The 21,958-nt window shown below is 50.3% G+C and overlaps 1 protein-coding gene across 13 annotated transcripts; it reads left to right on the plus strand.

The window, feature by feature from the left end:
- Positions 1–7,373: 7,373 nt before the first annotated feature.
- ARMC12 (armadillo repeat containing 12) lies at positions 7,374–21,132 on the plus strand. Of its 13 annotated transcripts, none has more exons than XM_074348562.1 (8): positions 8,475–12,372; positions 12,822–12,882; positions 13,343–13,583; positions 14,281–14,426; positions 14,613–14,747; positions 18,964–19,137; positions 19,251–19,322; positions 20,767–21,132. In XM_074348562.1, the coding sequence occupies exons 3-8, from the start codon at positions 13,424–13,426 to the stop codon at positions 21,094–21,096; spliced, it is 1,017 nt and encodes a 338-aa protein (XP_074204663.1). In that variant the 5' UTR covers positions 8,475–12,372; positions 12,822–12,882; positions 13,343–13,423; the 3' UTR covers positions 21,097–21,132. The 13 variants fall into 13 exon arrangements, with proteins under 13 accessions (XP_074204666.1, XP_074204665.1, XP_074204657.1 ...); XM_074348563.1 differs by having other exon boundaries at positions 8,475–11,736; XM_074348554.1 differs by lacking the exons at positions 8,475–12,372; positions 13,343–13,583 and adding an exon at positions 7,392–8,468.
- The last annotated feature ends 826 nt before the right edge of the window (positions 21,133–21,958 follow it).

A 21,958-nucleotide genomic window follows, 5' to 3' on the forward strand; every position in this document is an offset into this window, starting at 1 on the left:
AGTCTGATGCTGGTAGAAGTTGGAATCAAGGACTGGGGGTGGGGTTAGGAATGGAAGATGCTTCCTCAAAAACAAGATGGTGTCAGAAGGAAGAAGGCAGAGGGGACCTCAGGAGACTCCCCAGGAGAATGGACATACAAAAAGCAAAGATAAAAATCAAACACAGATGGATAGAGACATATAACCAGGGCTCTCAGTGAGCAAGGACAGAAAAAGAGAGAAGGAAGGGTAAAAGAGGAAGAAAGAACTGGGCTCAGAGGGGACAAAATGTCCCCATGAGAGCCGCAGAGGACAGGAAGCCAGAAACCAGGCCAGGCCGACTAACTACAGGATGTCTGGTGCCCTTGCTTCAGCCCCTGGGGGTAGATGAGGGTGGCATGGGCAGTGTGGTGCTGCGGTCCCTTCCTGGGGTAACAGGGCTGGGTGAAAGGCCACGTGTCACCAGGTTTGGGCCATCTTGGGACACTCTTTCTCTCCTAGCTCAAGAGAGGCCCTGTGTTATGAAACAAAGCATCCCATGTCACAGTCACAAATCTAGTTTCTTGCCCTTGGCTGAGTAACTTAGCTGCTCTTGCCTCAGTTTTCCCATCAGGAAAGTGGGTACTGTTCTTACTTTAAAGGACTATGAAGATCATACTGTGTTAGGACATAGAGGTGAAATGTACCCCTCCCAATACAGCCAGGGAGTGACATAATGGTAGTGATTTCTCCCCAAGCCCTGCTGTAAATGGGTCCTAAGACAGGCCATGCCACCATGTCACTGGGTGCTACAGATAGACCTTAGTTGAGAGACTTGGAACCCAGGTTCAGTCCCTTGTTTTTAGTTCCCAGGGCCAGAGCGTTACAGTGAAGCCAGTTTATTCCCAGATGAGGGGGTGAGCAGCAGCAGGCATGCCAGTTGGCTGACAGACAACTGAGGCTGCCCACAGCCAGCAGGCCTGATCATACAACTCCACCATTGAGTGACTTCTGGGGCCTCTGCATTTCAGCCTGTCAAATGGGCTGAAAATGGCTTTCTGGCTGTCATAGTATTCCTCATGGTGTGCATGGGCTCTAAGTAGGCAGAGGTCCTAGAACCCCTTGAAGGGAGGAGGGACTGAGACTCTGAGGCTTGAGAAATGGAGGGTTTATGATTTCAGTACATGATCTAAGCCATCTAGCAGAACATTGAGAAGTGCTGGCTTTGATGTCAGACACACCTAAATGTGAATCACAGCCCTGTCACTTCTCTGAGCCTCAGTTTTCCAAACTGTTGCAGAGGCCTAACACAAGCACCCACCTCCTGGAGTTGCTGTGAAGAGTAAATAAGCTTGTGGATATAAAGCCCTGAGCCCAACACTTGGCCCTAGGAGGCAACCGATCTTAGTTATTATTGTGAATAATAATACCATGTGCTCCTGAAGGAAGAAGGCCAGATCATAAATGTATTGATATCTGAATATTGAAGCCACTTTGAAGCGATTAAGTTGGTCACAGCTCAGAAAATCATTATGTCACTGGTGTCAAATTCCATTTTGCACCTTCTATTAGGAATGTGTGACTCCTGGGGTTGGGGAGGATCAGATCCCCCTCCCCTAGCCCCCACCTCTGCCACATTCTCTGTGACTGATGGGGGAGGTCTGCCAAGCTTTTGGGAGTGGGGGAACAACTTAAATAGAGCCTTCAGCTCACTTCTTTAGCTGGGCTCAAGAATGCTGCTAAAGTGCTCAGGAAAACAAGGGTAGCAAGGAGTAGAAATCAATCTCAAAGGCCCAGAGAACCTTCAGACCCAACCTGGAGTGTCTATGGCTTTAGAGGGTGTTTTAGGGCCGGCTGATTGGAGAGAGGGCACTGGGGGCTTCAACCTTTCAGAGTCCAACTTCTCTCCTCCAGGGCTCTCTCTGCACTCCACCCTCACCTCTCACAAGAGTTTAGACCCCAAGAACTGACCCATGGGGGGGGGCCCAGGTGGGAGGGAGGCAGAAGAGAGCAGGGGTGACTGACAGCAGGATGCCACAGCTGAAGAAGGAAGTATAAATATAAAGCCGCCAGTGTAGGACTGGACAGAGGCCATATGAAACACACGGTACATTCCGGCCCCAGCGTAACAAACTGTACCAGCCTTTTTCAGAGCTGGGAGCACTGAGGGGAGGGAAGAGAGCAGAGGTTCCTTCGAGGTTGGCCCTGCCTCCTCCTCCCCCACTTCTCCCACAGCAGGGAAAGTCCCGATGTTCCTTTTGCAACCACAGGAAACCTACTATCCCTGCTCACACTCTGTACCCAGTGTTCCTTTCAGCAGCTCCAGACAGGGAGGGAGGGATGAGTGGGGGAGGGGCAGGGAGGGAGAGAGCCACAGCAGCCCAGGTAACATCTGGGGAGATGGGAAGCATCACTGGGGACGCTGAATCACTAAGACAGAGGTACAGATGACAGGGAGGTGCAGGGAAGGAAGTGCCTTGCCCAAGGTCACACAGCCAGTTGTTCACCAGGGTGGGTGGGACCAGAGTGCGTCCAGAGCCCGGCAGTGCTGGGCAACTCTCTTGGGTGTAGTATGTAGGAGTGGCACGCCAGGGAACAGGCAGTGCCCGGGGAGTGAGGGTGGGGAGCCCAGATCCAAGGCTGCATCTACACTCTAGTTGGCTCTGGGCAGGTCTGGCTTGGGCATGGTCCCCTCCCCACCCCCAAACTTCCCCCCACTCCCTTAAATATTAGAGATAATCCATGTGAAGTGCCTAGAACGGAGGCTGGTTTGCGATGATGTCAACTAGAATGAGTCACCCCCACGCCTTCTCTCTCATCCTCCACACACACAGCTCAAGGCCTAGAACCTCCTGGGATCTTTCTCCCACACCACCACCTTCTTGCTTTTGAGTCTCTATAGCTCGAACACTTGGTACTCACCACCTGTTGGCTTGGGTTATTATTTAACCTCCCATGCCATGTGTTTGTCTCTTCAACTGGTCTGCAAACTGCCCAAGGGCAGGAAATCATTTCAATACACCCAACATTTATTGAACATCAACTCCAGTGCCAACCTTGGCCTGTGGGGGATGAACTCAAGCCATGGGGGGGAGGCCTCAAAGCAGCAGACTTTGTTTCTGCCTCAAGAACTTTCTAATCTGGTTAGAAGAACAGAATTAGTAAACAGATCACTAGAATATGAGACAGGCCACATGCTGTGCCGTGAGAAAGGTACAGACTAAGTGTGCTGAGCTTTCAGAGGAGGAATCAGATTTGGCTGGTGCTGTTCCAAGCAGGCTTTATGAGCTGGAGCTTGAGAGATGGGTAGACATGGAGGACAGGCACTCCTGGCATGGGAAATGACAGAGTGAACTGTGGAGGTTGGAAGGAGGGAGAAGAAAGGACCTTAGGAATTGTGTCATAAACTTTTGAATGACATCTTTAGCAGGACCTAACAGAGTCTTCCATATGGTTGGTTCTCAGTCCTTTATTCCCTCCTTGGTTTAGGGAGAGTGGAATCTTCAGGACTAGCACTCAATGATGTCTTTCTGCAGAAGGATGGTTAAGGAAAAAAGGTGGCTCTGAATAAAACCGGGTTTTGATTGGACAAAGGGAGGGATCAGGCTTCGGTTTGGGGTCTTCCTCCACCCTGCCTCCCACTCCCACCGGCTAGTGTCCAGGCTCTTTCTACTCCTGGAGTCCTGCCAGGGGGTTCCCAAGCTATCCAACAGGGCTGTGCTTGGTTTGCCAGGCCCCTGGGAATCCCTGGAGTCTCCAGGCTTGTGTGAAGAAAGTGTTTCTTAGGGAAGGGGTCCGAGGAAAGGGGAAGCGCCTCCGGGAGATGGCTTGAATTGGCCCCTTCTAGCGGGCTTCCGTTGTCACGTGACAGCATCCCAGGTCTCCCAGGTCTGGGGCTGGCGCGCTCCCAGCTGTCTTCCTCCAGACTCCTGGACTGAGCACTATTGGGGCTCAGGCGGTAACCTCGGCGGCTCCTTCCTCTGCGTGGAGCTACCAACACCTGCCTCCCACTACTGTGCTGCTCCGGCGTCCCCCACACGCCTGGGGTTCCAAACCAGGGCTTAGGTGGGGGATGGATAGGTCTGGGTGCGCTAAGGCCCGTGACGGTTAGGGCTGCCAGGGCCACCCGGCTGGGGCGCCCATCCCAGGGGCTCCACACCAGCCCCTGGCCCTCTCTCTTGCCGTGCCCAGGCCTGGCGCGGCCCCAGCGCGCCCTCGCAAGGCTGCGGCGGCGGGGAGGCTGCGCGCCGAGCGCAAGCCGCGAGCACAAACAGGGCGAGGAGGCTGGTGTGAGCGCCTGGGCCCGGTGCCAGCGCGCCGGGGCTGGAACACAATGTCCCGAGCGAGCGGGCGGGCGGGCGAACGGGGAGCGAGAACAGCCTGACTCAGCAGCTGGGTAAGTGGGTGTGCTCGCTCACCAGATCAACCGCTCTCGCAGCCTGCGGTCAGCGACGACCCAACTCTCAGAGGCTCCCTCGAGCGGGAGGGGAGGGGGGAGCACAGGGCTCCTCGACTCCTGCCCTGCCTGTCGCCTGGGACCTCCACGTGGCGAGTTTGCGCATCCCCCTGCCTTCTCGCCGCTCCAGTAAAGGGTCTCGCAGCCCCTAGTGCGAGCAGAGCGGGCTCTGCCCACTTGGGAGGGGCACTCTCCTCACCCCACCACCCTAACCGGCAGGTGTGGCCGGCCATACAGCTGCCAGGTACACGTTGTCTCATTCCCCCACCACTATGGGAGGCCTCTGGAGGTCTTGGCGGGGCGGGGGGGGGGGGGTAGGTGATGGGAGGGGATGGGGGTGTAACTCTTAGATGCAGATGTAGGTAGAAATTTCTTCTAGGTTGGTGGGGAACAGAGGAAGAGGATGCTGGGAGAAATGGGATATAGGGCAAGAAGACCTTCCCCATCTCTGTCCTCAGCTGACCCAGAGTTCAGAGTCTCTTCCTGTCCCCTCCTCTCAAAACCACTAGGCCCCTGAAGATTTCCTCAGAGGGAAGGAGAAGCAGGTGGGGAGGTGCTTTGAAGCCTGAGACCCTGCTTTTCTGCCTTACCCACCCTCCCCCAAAAGCCACAACAAAGACCCACCAATCCTGCCACCCAGCCACAAAGCTTCTCCTTCCTCCTCTGCGCCTGCTGTCCCCTGTGGTCTGCTGAGGCCATTGTGAGGACGACAGCCCCAGGGCAGGGAGCTCAGATGTCAGCCCAGTGCAGGACTCTTCCTGGGGGGTGGGGACCTGTCCCATGCCCCAGCCTCCTGGGGTGTCTACAAGGTGCCCCAGGGGACATGCTGTGCCTGGAGTGTGCCAGGGTAGGCAGGGAGGGGCTCCAACCTCTGCCAAGCTCCAGGAAAGGCCCTGGCAGTCAGCACAGGCCTGGGCTCCAGGGCGTTCCAAGGTGGGGCTGCAGGAGGGATCCTGGGCCACTGAAGTGCCTCACCTGGGCCTCAACCCCTCTCCTCAACCCCAGACATCTCTGGCACCCTCAGTAGCCAGAGTTGAGAAGGATGCCTGCCACCTTCCCACACATACAGACATACCTCCCACCCATGTGCTCACCCAGCCAGTGCTCACCAGCTCTCAAGATGTACTTTCACTGTTGTTGACTCCAACCTCTACCTGATGGATGAAATCTGTTCACAATATCCTGGGTAAATGATTGTTCTGAAACTGCACACCCACAGTGACAGGGACACTCTTTCACAAGGCAGCCCACTGCCCCTCAGGACTTCCCTATCTCTAAGTCCAGTCACCTATAGGACACCTGCCCTCACATGGCCTAGAAGTGACTGAACTCACCCTTACATCCCTGTCCCTTTCACCAGCTCCTCCCCTCTGCCCACCATGACCCTCCTACTCCCCAAACTCACCATGAAGGTGGATTCATTCTTAACTTTTTTCTCTCCTTCACTATCCTAGATCTCATCTATTACCAAATTCTTCCCTCTGTTGCTTTTATTACAAGATATATTGTTCGTTACTTTCCTCACTTACTTCTTCATTTCCAAGCCCATAGATTCCACCTTTGGCCCCAATTCCCACCATCACTGCCACATTGTCCTTTCTGACCCAGGTTTTTTCCTTCCTCCTACACACCCTGCTGGAATAATCTTTCTCAAACACTGTTTATTGTGTATGTTATCAATTTCAGACTCTTCAACCAAGCACACTGGGTACACCAGCTGCTAACCCGTGTGTTCCATTTGAAGGGCCCTGGATTCATTCATGGTGTACCCAGACCACAGAGTCCAGCACAGGGCCTGGTGTGCAGCAGGAGGGCAGCCAATGTGCCTCAAGTGGCCAATCCACTTGCTTGTGCTCCTCTCTCATCCTCCCAGTTCTCTTTCCTGCTTGGTCTCCCCATTCCCATCAAGCCTGTGGCCTTCCTAATGCTCACACAGGCCCTTCTGTGGGAGTCACAGTTTTTTAATTTCCCAGATTCTTCAGAGAGGGGTGGGGAAGGGAGAAGCTGACATCCAAATTAACTTTAGGGGGTTGCACCAAATCCAAACTGCAAAGACCTGGATTGCAGAGTGGAAAGAGTGTAGCTGTCTGCAGAGAGCCTTTGCTCCAGCAAGAAACAAAACCGCTAAAGAAGGTGGGAGGCAGAAATGAGAGTAGGGGCAACCAGTGGCTTTGGGGTTTACAGAGGGACCTGGCCATTGGAGATTCCAGCCTACGTAGCTCTGGGCTGCTGGGTCTGATGTCCTTAGATTGCTCTCTTTCTTGGCACCACATCTCTCTCTCTCTCCCTCTCTGTCTCTGTCTCTCTCTCTCTCACACACACACACACACAGAGACACACACACTCATACATGTGCCCAGTGATCCTGGCCCATCACCACCTCGTAACCCAGCTCAAAAGCTCTGATAATCTCCACCCGACTTTGATCATTTTGTCATCAACTTCCCTCTGAGCCTTATAAACTGCCTTCCATCTTTTCTATATTTTATTGCTTCATTATGTCCTGTAGTATTTTCAACTGGATAGATTATAAGCTCCTTCATGGCAGGGACAGTTTTATTTATTTAATAGCATCTATTTATTTTGAGAAGGAAGCATAAGATAGGGCAGTTGGATTTTGGAGGCTACCCGGACTTGGGTCTGGATCCTGGTTCCAACCCTTAGCTTTTTGGCCTTAGGCAAGTCTCTTAACCTTTCTGAGCCCGTTTCTTCATCTATAAAAGGTGCGAGAGATATTTACCTTATAAAATAAGTGGCAACGTTTACAGAGACTACAAAGTGCCCCTTGCACAGTGAGCAGGTAATAGCTCGTCTTCCTTCCCTGCCCGGTAGGGGCCTTCCCTGAATTGGCGGACAGGGTTCCTTAACTACCCACCCCCATACTGGGATACGCCTAAGCTATTAATAATTACACTATTACTATTAATAATTACACCGGTAACACAGACTTAAGCCGGGATGCATGGCCACCCTACCCTAACTCACAATAACCGGTGAGAGCAGGGTTCGGATCCAGCGCCGTGGGAACCCAGTGCCTAAGTATGGTGCCAAGCATAGTTCAAGCTCAATCAGTGAACGTCTGTTGAATGAACGAGCGAGCGAACAGAACCCGTCCTTCCCTCAGCTTTTTGGAGCATCAGCGAGTGAAGAAGCAAAGATTGAAAAGGCCGCCAACGCCGCTTCCCCATCCCAACCCGGGTCCCAATGCCTCCAGCAGCCTCCTTTCTCTAAGGTCTCTCCTTCTCCAACCCGCGTCCCCGCCCCCTGGTTGCCTTGGAAACAGTGACGTATGCGCGAGGGGCGTGACCTCTCCCCATCTTCTGGAGACCCAGGCCCGTTTTTATCCCAACCTGGGGAGAGGGTGAGGTTGGGGGTTCTCTACCCTGCCATCCCCCACGGCCGGGCCTGGAGCTAACCCCACCCACCTGGCCTCCCCCTTCTGGTGCGAGGCCTGCCCGATTTAGGGCACCCCACCCGCAGCCCACCCAGCCGGGGTCCAGAGAAAGCCGGCTTCAGCCCCTAGGATCCGTCTCCATCCCTTCACCCCGATGGGCCGATGGATCTCGAGAACCAAGGCCCAGCGCTCAGTCCAGGCCGGTTTCTTCCCGGAAAGCCCTCGGGCTTGCTATGCGTTCTGCGGGTGGGCTGGAAGGGTGGGACCCCATGGCGCGCGGGTGCCGCAGAGCACGGGCGAGGAGGAGTTAAACAAGGTGTCGGCGCCGGGCGCGGCGGGAGCGGGGGAAGGGAGCGAAGGGAAAGTGAGAGCGGGGGCGGAGGAGGGGCGGGGGGACCGGAGCGAAAGAACATCCTGTGCCCGCCGCCGGATGCGCGCGGGGGGGCGGGGGAAGGCGGAGAGGTAGTCGGGGGAGGGAGGACCAGATGGGGGGAGGCCCGGGGCGGGGAAAGGCGCGGCCTCCGCCCCCGACCCGGTCCTCGTCCTTACGAGGTGCCGCTCCCTCCGCTCCCCGGACTTTTGCCGCCTTTCTTCCAGTCCCCGCGCCTACGTCGGCGTAAGGAGCTACCAAGAGGCCCCCGAATCCGGTCCTGGCCCGGGGTAAGCGCGAGCTGGGGAGGGGACAGTCTCGGAGAGTGTGAGATCCACGTCAGGGCAGGGGCGGCCCCCCACACTTTCATCTCTCCGCTTTTTTTCTGCGGGGGCAGCTCGCACGTGTTGAGCGTCCCTTGTTCGAGGGAGAGTCACAACGTACATTCTCATTCAGTTCTGACAGCGGCACTTCCCTGGAGTAGACAGGTATTAAAAGACACATTTCCCGGAGAAGGAAACTGAGACCCAGTTCGCTCAAACCCAAGCTCATCGGACCCCAACGGGCTTTTCATTAGAGTATAGATAGAGTAGGTTAATTTTCCCATAGCTTCTCCTGTGCATCCGGTTGCCGGGCCCCTCCTGGGTCGCCCTCCATAATGGCCTAGCACCCTTTTCCACACTAGGTACCCAGTTAGGCTCCTCTGATACATTAAGCTGAAACACCTATTATCAGAGTCCTGGTAGAGAGAATGCGGAGATAGTCTTAGGGTTTCACAGGTGGGAGGATGGTTTTTAGGAATAAAGGAGCTCAAGGGAATGGGCAATAGGCTGGATTTCCCTAGCCCTCATGATTTAAGTATTTGGGCGTGGCGGGGTTGGGGGGGGTGATTCAAAGAGGACTCCAGAGTTGCTCAAGGCAGTTAAATAGGTTTCAGGAGATGAGACTGATTAACCTGAAGAAGACCAGGGTGGGAGGGGTAGACAGTGAAATGGAAGGGGCTGAATAAGGTGCCTTTCAGGCCTCACAGAGGCCCGCCATCCGTATGCTCACTGCCTTCCCACACCCAACATTATTGTCTAGGTGAAACCTGCTTATAACAGGAATTATTCTAGTTACATTTGGGGAGCTCTGTGTGCTGGGCACTGTTCCAAGTACTTAATCCTCTCAAAAAACCCCAAGATGTAGGTATTGTTATTCTTCCCATTTTATAGGTGGGGAAAATGCGGCACAAAGAGATCACAAATCTAAGTCAGTGGCTGAGCTGGATTTGAACCCCAGCAGTCTGGGTTGAGCCCACACTCTCACTTGCTAAATAAACTGCAACTAACATGATGGGAACATCAACCTATAAGGTAGAAAGCTGGTGCAGGTGACAGAAAGGTGTGTCCTAGGGCAGCCTGTCAACTTTTGCATTGGGGAGGGTGGGTAAGAAACTGGGGCTTGGTTGTGTGTATATGGAATCCTAGACTTCTCCCTAACCAATATTCCAAACTTCTGGATTTTACAGAAAAAAAATGAAACAAGAAAACAAAAGCCAAGTTCTCACAAAGAGTTGCAGCCTCAATTTATGCTCCCTAGGAACCTTCAAAACACAACTACCATCTGTTATCACCATCATTTCATAAAAGCAAGTCCATTTTAATCCTCCTCAAAATAAGTCAGACATCATCTGAATCAAAAGCTGTTACTGCCAAGAAAGGACAGTCATTGACTTTCCACCACCAACTAGACATTCCTCCATATTTTTTCATCATGCTGTGGACTAGTGAAAATCTCACACTGGTGATGCCTCTGCTTTTAATCTCTCTGAATCATTTGAGGGCAGAACCAAAAGAAATGGGCTTAAGTGTAGCAGGAGGGATTTAGGTTAGAGCCAAGAAAGAATTTTCCTCTCCTGGAGATCTTTAAAGAGCAGGTGAGTACTGCATTTGCTTAGGTTGTGAGGGTTGCAGGATCAACACCATGGCCAGTAGCTCTGCGTCCCACCTCAGACAAGGGCAAGAACTTTGTTTTGAAGGACCTAGTCTCACATCCACCAGGGTAGCCTTGGAACCTGAAATAGTTCCATCAGGCAGCCATTTCCTGCCCAGAGTTCATGGGACTTGATAGGTGGTCCCCAGGCAGTGAGGCACCCACTGTTGGGTGGCACCCCCAGGCCTGTAAGCCCTGAAACTGAAGAGCGAGCCTGGGGACAGCAACAGACATCGATGATGCCAAATAGTGGAGAGGCAGTATAACCACAGACCTTAGTATGATGGTGCCTTTCTCCAGTCCGGGGCCCAGGTTAATTACCTTAGTAGTCTCAGGTGGGACCAGGTATAAAACAGGTGAAGTCTCTGAATCCCTTTCTAATCCTATTCCCCGCAGGATGGCAAACCCAAACCATCAGGACTTACCAGGCAGTCCCAGGACCATCTTATGTGTTCCCCTGGGGGTAGATCCTGTGGCAAGGGCAAAAGTGAATTATTGTCCTGACCAATAGTTGGCCACGGTCCTTTGGTAGTCAGGAATTGAACTCAGATTGCATTGACTAGTTGCCTGTGGATTAACATGGCACTGGGACAATTGCACCTGGGATGTTCAGCTATAGTTCATAGGGCTTGTGTTAGCCTCTGGTCCGCCTGTTGAGAGAGTGGGTTTCCATCTCAATTGTTTAAGTAGTCCATTGGTCCTTTCCATTAGCCTAGCAGCAGTGGGGTCGAAAGGCAGGTGGAAATGCCACTGTATATCCTTTTTATCAGCCTATTCCTGAACTTCGTGGCCAGTAGAGTGGATTCCTTGGTCACTGTCAGTGTCCACAGGGGTTCTATATGTCACACACAAGCGGTTCTAGACCCAAAACAGAGTTTATTTGCGTTGTTAGATGACTGAAGTGGGCCTTTTGTAATGTCTTCCACTTGTCGTAGCACATTGTAGACTGCATACAGCTGTAGTTCCATCACACTGTGTCATTGCTTTGCCCTTTTCCATAGCTGGGACCAGAAGCCCAAGGGCACTCTTATTTTGTCGTTGCCCCAGGCCCCAACCAAACCCTTCCAGGTAACTGGCAACGTTCAATTCACAAGCCTGTCCCTGAGTTAATATCCCCAAAAGCCTGTGTCTAATTGTTTAGGGGTGAGGAGTTGGGGTTATCCTTGTCTTTTGTAGATAATCCTGGTCCTTGGATTTTGTCTGTATTCACCAGCCATCCCTATACAGTCAGATGAGCCATGAGTGTGGAGCAGCTACTTTTAAGTTATAAAGAGACCCTGAGGTTCAGAGGATATCAAAGTAATGGAAGAGAAAGACATCATTCATGGTAGTCAGCTACCACGGGGCCCCAGCTGCTAGTGGACGGTCACAGTCACTCCTGCGACTCTCCGTTCTCCGTCCTCACTTCCTGACATCTTGGTGCTTGCAGGAGTTTCCTCGGCCTCTTGGCTGGCTTGCCAACTGTTGGGCTGCAACCCATGGACCTGCAGGAGATAGCGACAGAGACATCAGTGGTTTATGGGCAGGGGATCTTAAGCAAAAGGTCCTGGAGTGATAACCTCCACCGCGTATGGCAGAAAGAAGGTGGGATAGCAGCCCTTTTCACTACTCGGGGGAGAAGGAGGCTACCATTTATAGCGGGAATTGATGTCACCTTGGCTCCTCAGGTACCAGGGAAACCAGCAGCTTGGGCATATCCCTCACAGCCATCATAGATTAATTACCATCACTGGGGTAGATGTTTCCTTTTAATAAACTTGCAGGTGGAGCCGTTCTGGCCTAGGGATTAGATCAGGGCAAACACATTCACGTGAGTGGGTGCAGGTGAAGAAAGGACTGGTGGAGCAGGGGATGTACAGAGAGCAAGAGAACAGCCATCTTGAATGGCCTGACCACTCACCTTAGGGCTGTGTAGAGGGCTAGGAACCACCTAGGAATGACCCTTGAGGAGACCTAAGGCTGGAAGAGAGGAAAGGAAGAGAATGGCCCCCTCAGAATGTTGCCTGGAGTCTGGGGTGAGATAGATGAAGGCTCAGTGGACAGACCTGGCTGACTGCGGCATCCTTGGGAACAATTTTTTCCTATTTCCCCACTGCCTTCAAGCCCAGGTGCAGCCCAGGGCCCAGAGCCTTCCAACAGCAGCTCAAAGCCAGGCAGGTGAAGCCCTGTGCTGGCTTGGACTGAGCCTGGCTTAGGCTCCTCCCTGCTCTGTACCAGAAGGTGAGGCCAGAGGGTGTGGGGACACTAGGGGCAGTGGGGAAGAGAAGGAGGGAAGGGTCTAGTCTCACCTGCTCCAGCCTAGTGGTAGAGACCAAGGCCTCCAAAGTTGGGTTCTCATCCTCCAGGATTTTCTGACTCCAGAGGAAGCCTCCAGCTTCATCCTACCCTGTGTGTATGTTGTGGGGGCAATGGGGTGTGATACTTCCAGATTTAGACCTCCGTGGTTTAGTAGCACAGACCTACCCACAGTTTAATCCTGGAGTTTTAGAATGCTAAATCTGGATCCTCTTAAGTTACAGTTGCAGAAACAGACTCAGGCAAGGGCAATCCCTCCTGCTCCAGAATCACACTGGTTACATGGGCCTGGAGCCCCTGCATCCAGATTCTCTGATCTTGTTCTGTCCTCAAAGAATGACAGAAGCTATAACTTTAGCATCTACTAAGTGCAGGACTCTGTGCTGGCTGTTGGAGATGCAGAGACAGCTGCCTTCAGGAGCTTTTGGTTAGCAGGTACGTATACACTGCTTTTTATCCTCCAAAGGAAGGATAAAATGTTCTACCTACAGAAACACCCCAGGCCCTGAAGTGGATCTATGGTAAAGAGATCAAAGATGGCAGGGCCAGGCAGGCAAGTGAGGGAACAGGACTGTCAGTGGTCACCCCCCTCCCTCCTCCAACTTCAATGGCCCCAGCCCAGAAATTGGGCCTCTGCTGCCCTCTAATGGAAGAAAGGCAGCCCGTGGAGCTGCCTGCTGGGGCCCGACCAACCTGGTCCACTAAAGAAAAGGGGATGAGGACATTCCTGCTCCCAAATTTTTTATTCTACTAGAGTCTTGAGCTTTGTTTCCAACAGCCTCTGAAGCTCCCTGGCTGCCCTGGGTCCCCACCACCACCCTCCATCCCACCATTTCCCCCGTTTCCTTTGTTGCCCGGGTTCTGATTCTGGTACCCTGGTTCCTGGCCCTGCCAGAGTTCTAGTTCCGGAAGGCCTTTGCCAGATGCCTCAGGCCTAGCTCCCACCTGGGCGCAAAGCTGCACTGAAGACTCGGGCATGTGCTGCATCCCCCAGCGCCTGGGGCAAATGGACATCTACAAAGGTGTAGTGAGCCTGGCCACAGGTGCTGGGGCCATCTACCTGCTCTACAAGGCCATCAAGGCTGGCATCAAATGCCAGCCACCCCTCTGCACTACCTCGCCCATCTGTATCGCCCGTGAGTGCCCCCGCCCTGGGGAGAGGGCTTAGCCCCAGGAGGTACCTGTTCCTGAGGCCTCCAGTGTGGGAGGGCCAAAGGTGACTCCTCCACGTTCCCTCTCTCTCCTCTTCTCCATCTTCCTCAGACCCACCCTAGAGATGCTAGCTCAGGGTCCCCAGGTGGTGGGTGGCACTCAAGTACATCCTCAGGAGTCATCTGGCAGGTTTCTAAATTCTACACTTATTCTAGCTTCCAGGGTGCCACTGCTTGGAAACTTGGCATTAGCAGTTCTCCCCAAGGGAAGGTTGGGGGACCTACATGCCCAGAGCCTCTGCTAGTCCAAATGACAACTTTGTGCAAAGTAGAGAAAGGCCCCCCTTCTGCAAGACTTTTTTATTGCCATCTGCTGGAATATCATTGCCGTATACTGATTACGATGAAATACTACATGTTACTGCCATATGCTAGCAAGTTGTTATAGTAAATATTCAAAATGTTTTTGTTTATTATATGAACAATACGGCATTAGATGTGGTGCCCTTGTGCAATACACACCCTGTTCAACTGTACATGGTGGTCCTGCATATAGCAAGAAGTATTCTCTTCAGAAAAGGCAAGGCAGCCTTGCCCCCAGGTCCCTCTCCCCAACTTCCCAACCCCATTCTTTAATCACTTCTGAGTCCACAGCCTGAACTGGGCTGCGGTGGCTATCTAGGCCTGGCAATCGAGCGAGAGCGGCACGGGCGGGACTCAGGTGAGCTCCGGAGGCTCCTCAACTCTTTGGAGTGCAAACAGGATGCGTACGCCAAGAGCATGATCCTGCACAGTATCACGCGCTGTGTGTACTTGCTGGAGTCCGAGGTGAGGGAAGGGAAGCAGGAGGTCCCTCCCAGCCAGCCTGGCCCCTGACGTGTCAGACTGTGTCATCAGACCTGCCTCCATTGGCGGGAGGGGTTGTGTCGAGGGGTCTTGGTGACATGGGGGCCTGGGACCAGGACACCTGCTTCTGCCTCTCCCATCTCTCCCGTCTCTGCCGGCACTCTCTAGGCCTCTGCTTGTACTAATGATGACATCGCATTGGTGGGCTCCATGCTGGATGACAAGGACAACAGTGTCAAAATCCAAGCTCTGAACACGCTTAAAGCTTTCTCTGGCATCAGAAAATTTAGGCTTAAAATCCAGGTGAGTCCAGCAACAAGCAGTGGGGCAGAGCACACAGAATGTCCATAGTCCATAGGTCTTTAATGGGAATGGGCTGAAGCAATCATTCCTCTGCATTTTGTTCACCAGTTCCTTGATTTTCTTTGTAGTTCGACCACATTCGCATGTGTCTTCTTCTGTTCTTACAGGGTGAGACAGACAATAAACGAATAGGTCACATATAGCTGGAATGTTTTAAGCTTCATGTATGTGGAAGTGTGCAGTTTGTATTCTGTAGTTTTCCTTATTCTCTCTAACACTTTTATGGACGTGGACAGCTCTGTTTCCTTCTCCCCTGCTGTATAGTATTCCAGTTCATGAATACCCTGCAATATTTTTTATCCAGTTGTTTCCATGTTGTGCCATGAGCATTCTTATACACAGCTCCCTCATGGACATGGGTGAACTCCCCCTGGGCTATGTAAGCAGGAGTGGAATGGCTGGATGACAGGTATGCCTGACTTTTCAACCAGGGTTGTACCCATTCACACCCTCCCCCAACCCTGCATGAGTGTTCCTGGTGCATCACCTCTTTCCCAGCACTTCGTGTTTTCACACTTTCAATTTCTTGCATCACAACTTTTTTGGGGAAAAAGAGGGTGTCTTGGTCTCCACTTGCTGGCTGCCTCTACCTCATCCCTCGGTAATCTCAGTTGTCCTAAGGCTATGATTCTCAAGCAGATCAGAATTGCCTGGAGAGCTGGTTAAAAATGAACATTTCAAGGCCCCACACTCCGAGAATCCAGTTCAACAGGAGAGCTGTTTTTCACAAGCCTCCCCTTGCCCAGAAGATTCTGATGCAGGTGGCCTGGGCACCATAGTTCCTTCTTTCTGCAGAGTCTGTATCCCGAGGACCTGACCCTGTTCTCCCCTCTCTGGGGGGAAAGCGGCCACTCCCTGGCCTCAGCTTTCATGGGTTCTCCTGTGTCTCTGTCTGCAGCCTGGGGTCTCCCTTGACCTCCAGACCCTGGGCCAGCTGCTCCACTCAGACAAACTAGTGGCCCTCTAACCACACAGGTCTGAAATGGAGCTCGCCTGCATCCCCTGAGTCAGACCACCCTCTTCAGAGGGATCTGATTGCATCGGCCCCTGCTTGGTCTTCCTCAAGGCTCATCAGAAAGTGCACCCTCAACTTCACCACCTTGCCCCAACCCTAGCCATTTACCTTGTCGGTTTCATACTCTCTCCCCTCCCCAGTTATATTTGCAGTTCCCTCTGCCTGAAACCCCACCTCAGACATGCTAACTCCTACCAGTGCTTCAGGTCTCAGCAGACAGTGAGGGGCGAGGGCAGGGAGGAGCAGGGTGCCAATGGGGATGCTGTGTTCCCTACTCCAGGACCTGTGCTTCCTTCTTACGTGGCTTACAGGGGTACAGCTTGTAAGGGTACCTGCCTTTGGTAATACCTTTTGGCCCAAGTATCTTGCATCTTAGAAGCCAAAGTCCTTTTATTCATTCAACAAATGTATATCAATTGAGCACTTACCTTGTGCCACAGCTCTGTGCTAGCTAGGCACTGGAGCTATAGCAGTGAACAGAACAGGAAAGATCCCTGTCCCAGTAGAGCTTATATTTAGCAGAGTAAGGCAGGCAATTACATAAATAAGTAAAATATAGAGTGTGTTTCATGTGATAAGTGTTATGGAGAAAAATAAAGAAGGGTGGTAAGGAAGGCTGGTGTGGGCGTGGTGTTGCACTTTCAAAGGAGAAAATCTCTGGGACTAGGGCTTGATGAAGAGTCATAGAAATAACACCAAAAGCACAAACTATGAAAGAAAAAAATTGATAAATTGGAATTCATCAAAATTTAAAAGAAAATTGGTTTTGTGAAAGACCCTGTTGAAAGGATGAAAAGACAATCTTCAGACTGGAAGAAAATATTTGCAAACCACATATGTGTCACATATCTGACAAGGTACTCACAGCTGGATTATATAAAGAGCTCTCAAAACTCAATATTAAAAAAAAATAATCCAACTCGAAAATGGGCAGAAGACATGGAAATGTTTCACTGAACAGGATATACGAAATGCAAATAAGCACATGAAAAAGTATTTAGCATCACTAGCCATTAGGGAAATGCAAATTAAGACCACAATGAAATATTACTATCCACCTATTAGATGATTTAAACTCCAAATTAGTGACAATACCAAGTGCTGGTGAAGATACAGAGAAACCAGATCTCTCATATGTTGCCGGTGGGAATGTAGAACAGTACAGCAGCCACTCTGCAAAACAGTTTAGCACTTAAAAAAAAAAAGATCTCTACATTTACCATACAAACCAGCAGTTGCACTCCTGGGCATTTATCCTGGAGAAATAAACAACTTAACATCTGTATACAATTGTTCATAGCAGTTTCATTTGTAATAGTCAAAAACTGGAAACCACCAAAATGTCTCTCAACTGATTAAGCAAACTGGGGTCATCCCCATCATGGAACACTACTCAGTGATAAAAGGGAGAGAACTGTTGATATACAACAACTTGGATGGATCTCAAGGGCATTATACTGAGTGAAAAAAAAAAATCTCAGAAGGTCATAAAGTATGATTCCGTTTATATAATATTCTCAAAATGACAAAACTATAGAGATGGAAAACAGGTTGGTTGTTGCCACTGGTTAGGGCTGGTTTTGGTGGGGAGGGGTAAGCATGAGTAACAAGGGAGCCCCACAAGGGAGATCTGTGGTGGTGGAGCAGTTCTGATGGAATACTCTGCTGATACACATTGTACTAATACCATTTTCCTAGTTTTGATATTATACTACAATCATGTAAGATGTAACCATTGAGGGAAACTGGGTGGAGGGCACACGGAACCTCTACTATTTTTGCAACTTCCCATGAATTTATAGTTATTTGAAAATAAAATGCTTAAAAACAAAAAGTGTGTTACATGTGATAGTGCTATGGGGAAAAAATAAAGGGGGAGGATAAGGAAGGCAGGGATGGGAGTGGTGTTGCCGTCTTAAAGGAGGGGGTGGTCAGGGAGGCCTCACTGAGAAGGTGACATTAAGACCAAGTCTTGAAGGAGGTGAGCTCTGAATAGCTGGAGGGAGAGCATTCGAAGTAGAGGCAACAGCCTGTGCAAAAACCTTGAGATAGGTGTGTACCTGGCATGTTCAGGGAATAGCTAAGAAGCCATCGTTATGGGAACTATGGGGAGCAAAGGAGAGAATAAGAGATGAAGTCAAAGAAATAATGGTGGTGGAGGGGCAGGGTATAGCTCAGTGGTAGAGCACATGCTTAGCATGCACAAAGTCCTGGGTTCAATCCCCAGTACCTCTGTTAATAAATAAATAAACCTCATTATCTACCCCTGCCACCAGAAGAAAAAAGAAAAAGAATGTGAGGAGAGGGGCAGATCAAATTGGACTTTGTAAGCCACGGTAAGAACTTTAGCTTTTACCCTGAATGAGCTAGGGACTCTTGAGCAGAGCAGTGACATGTCTAACACATCTTCTGTTCTGCACATAGATGCAGAGGGGTAAGGATGGAAGCCAGGAGAAGGAGGTTATTGCAGAAATCTGGGGGAGAGGTGACGGTCGCTTGGAACAGGGTGGTAGAAGGGGGAAGGTGAGAAGGGACTTGATTGTTGATCAATTCTGAAGGTAGAGCCAACAGGATTTTCCAAAAAGGGGTATGAGAGAAAGAAGGGAATCAAGGAAGACCACAGATTTTCATTCTGAGTAACTGAAAGGAAGGTGTAACCAACAATGGAGGCAGAAAATGTGGTGGGATGGGCAGGTCTGGGGGCTGGGAAAGCGTGAACTCTGAGAGCCTTAATAAGCATTCCGGAAAGGTAGTGAAAATTGCATTTATGAATCTGGAGTTGAGGGAGTGGTCTGGGCTGGAGACAGAAACTGGAAAGGCATCAGCAGATGGTTAGTATTTAACACAGAGTCTGTGAGTAACACTGCGTCACTAAGGGAGCGATGAAGACAGAGGAGGTTGGGCAGAAGAACCAGGAAAGAAGTCTATGACGGAGAAGCCAAGTGAGGAAAGAATGTTGGGGAGGTAGGAGTGGTCAACTAAGTCAAATAATGTTGATCTTTTAAGTGAGAGGGAGCTGTCTACTGGGTTTGACTCAGTTGTCATGAGTTGGGGCGGTGGAGTGAAGGCAGAGGCTGGAACAGTGTTGGGGATCATTGTGTAAAAGAAAACTCTTCTCTCTTCCTACCCTCTCTGCCCTAGGAACACTCCATCAAGGTCCTGGAACTGATCTCCACCATCTGGGACTCAGAACTGCACATTGCAGGCCTCAGACTCCTCAACAACATGCCGCTGCCTGACTTTGTACATCCACAGCTGCGCCGGGTGATGCCTGCCTTGATGGAGATCCTGCAGTCAGACTATATCCTGGCACAGGTCCCTGAGGACCATGGCCCAGCCCTGGCCCAGCACCCAGAGGGAGGAGTGGAGATTTGTGCTCAGGCACAGACTCACCCGCCTCCTCGTGCTTTACTCTTTCTGTTACTCAGGTGCAAGCCATACGACTGCTGAGCAACCTGGCACAGAAGAACGACCTGCTCTATGATATTCTCAACTGCCAGGTGAGAAAGGAACTGAAGACGGGCTAGGATGCCAACTTAGATATTGGGAAAGGATCAGGGATTCTCCAGACAGATGTAGCCCTAACAAGATCATCTTGTTCCTCTACCTGCCTCTGCACTAGCTGCCTTGCAAACCATCCCCTGTTGTCCTCCCAAAAGAATCAGATTCTCCTTGGAGGGGCTTTCTGAACTCTGAGGGTCAGGGACACAGGTAACCAAAGTTAATGTAGGTATTTTAATATTAGGGGAAAATTACTTATAACAAAAATAATTAGGAGTAGACAGGGTCACTACATAATAGTTCGGAAGGATAAAGCAAACTCTAAACTTATATGAACCTAATAGTCTCAAAATACACATGGCAAAATTTGATAGAATTATAAGGAAATTGTTTTTTCTCCTTTTTCAGTTTTATTGAGGTATAATTGATAGAGTATAATTTGTAAGATATTTAAAGTATACTACATTGTGGTGATTTGGAATACATACCCACTGAGAAAGGATTCCCACCATCCAGTTAATTAACACATAATTGTTTTTGGTGAGAACATTTAAATTCTATTCTCTTAGCATATTTCAATTATATAATACAGTGTTATCAACTATAGTCACCATGTTTTGCATTAGATCCTCAGATTTTATTCATCTTTTATTTTGGGGATGGTAATTAGGTTTATTTATTTACTTATTTTTTTTAACAGAGGTACTGGGGACTGAACCCAGGACCTTGTGCATGCTAAGTGTGCACTCTACCACTGAGCTGTATCCCCCCTTATTCATCTTTTAGTTTAAAGTATATACCCTTTTACCAACCTCTTCTTATTTCCCCCACCTCCCAGCCCCTGGCAACCACTTTTCTACTCTGTTTCTATAAGTTTGACTTTTTTTTTTTTTTTTTAAAGATTCCACGTGTCAGTGATACCATGCAGTATTTGTCTTTCTCTGGCTTATCTCACTTAGCATCATGGCCTCAGGGTCCATCTATGTTGTCACAAATGGCAGGATTTCCTTCTTTCTCACATCTGTCACTACAGTGGAAGATTTGGAAGATTAATTGTTCTTTCAACAATTAATAGAAAAATACCTGAAATGAGTAAGGTTTTACTTGCTGCAAATAACACAAATAAGCTTGAGCCATCAGACATGCCTAGAACACTCCACAGTTAGTGAGTGCACATTCCTCTCAAGTACACAAAAGATTTATAAAAATCAACCACATGCTAAGCTTAAATTTTGTTTCAACATATTTCCCCAAATCAGTATTATTATATCACTCATATTTTATGACACAATGAAATTATGATAATGAAAGGAAAACAAAAACATCCCCAACAGTTGAATCTGAAACCTTGACTCTACTGGGGAGTTCAGGCAATAAGAGAATAGAAGAACTTGAGAACTTGCCTTGGATTTCACTCCCACGCTTGCTTCATCCCCATCACAGGTGCAGTCCAACTTCCTGAACCTGTTCCAGTCCACACAGCCTGGGAGTCTGCTGTTCGAGGTGCTGGTGTTTGCAGAGCGGCTGAGCGAGGGCCGGAGTTCACCCCACTACCGGGCCGTGAAATGGCATTACAACGAGCAGTCTGTGCATGAAGCTCTCTTTGGCGATGATTCACGGCTGGCAGACCGGCTGCTCGCCTTGGTCATCCACCCTGAGGAGGATGTTCAGATCCAGGCCTGCAAGGTCATAGTCAGCCTGCAGTGCCCGCCGGAAGTGGGAGTCCGGCCCTCCTGCCCACCCAGTCATTCCTGCTTTAATAATGGAGAATAAAATTACGGAGAGCCAATAAATGAGTATGGGAGAGAAGCTTGAGGGGCAGTGTCTGTCCACAGCCCTCCAGGGCTGGGTGTACATTTCATACAGCATAACCTGTACCCCAGAGCACAGCATAGCATGGGCGCATCTCCCTGGACACAACCCTGCTCCCCTGTTTAGGGGACAGACTCCCTTCTTCTCTTGTTGCTTTTCAGATCTGAATGTGGAACCAATGCTTTCAGGGAGTTTCAGGGAGAAGGCAGGTTTGGAGATTGAGGCCAAAGATAAGCAACAGGAAACAATATAGCATTGGATTACTCAGGATGGGCCAGACTACGCCACAGTAACAGCCACTTTAGTGGCTTAGAAATGACCAAGGTTATTTCTTTTTCACACTACATGCTCCTGACTGGTCAGCGTGGCGGGAGGGGCGGAAAGAGTGACTTGCCCAAGGGCATGTGACTGGTCTGGGGCAGAAATACGATTAGAACCTCCTAATTTTTACTGAGCTTTTTACTTTCATATTCCTTGGCCCACGCCCCTTGAGAGGGCACCATGGATTATAAGCCAGAATCTGTGGCAGTTGAGAAAGATCTCAGATAGAGAGGGTAAAGTGTATCAGTCTGGGCCCAATCAGGAGAGAAACCACACAGTAATTTGAACAGGGAAATTTTAAAATAATTATTTGTTATAACTGGGAATTGGAGTAACAAAGAATTGGTTAGTAAGGAATAAAGAGTACTCTAAAGGGTACATAAGTAGCAGACATAGACGCAGCCTGAGCAGGACTGAGGCTGAGATGGAACACCCAATGAAGAGAAACCCACCTCCTAACCCACGGCTGAAATCCAGACTTTGTTGAAGAGAACACAGCCTG

Source organism: Camelus bactrianus, chromosome 20, assembly GCF_048773025.1.
Source record: "Camelus bactrianus isolate YW-2024 breed Bactrian camel chromosome 20, ASM4877302v1, whole genome shotgun sequence".
Taxonomy (NCBI): domain Eukaryota; kingdom Metazoa; phylum Chordata; class Mammalia; order Artiodactyla; family Camelidae; genus Camelus; species Camelus bactrianus.

Bases quoted from the DNA above. Each gene is read 5' to 3' on its own strand.
- ARMC12 (XM_074348554.1), top strand. From the start codon at position 7,971: ATGGATCTCGAGAACCAAGGCCCAGCGCTCAGTCCAGGCCGGTTTCTT. The intron at 14,427-14,612 runs GTGAGGGAAGGG...GGCACTCTCTAG, and splicing joins TGTACTTGCTGGAGTCCGAG to GCCTCTGCTTGTACTAATGA. The intron at 19,138-19,250 runs GTCCCTGAGGAC...TCTGTTACTCAG, and splicing joins CAGACTATATCCTGGCACAG to GTGCAAGCCATACGACTGCT.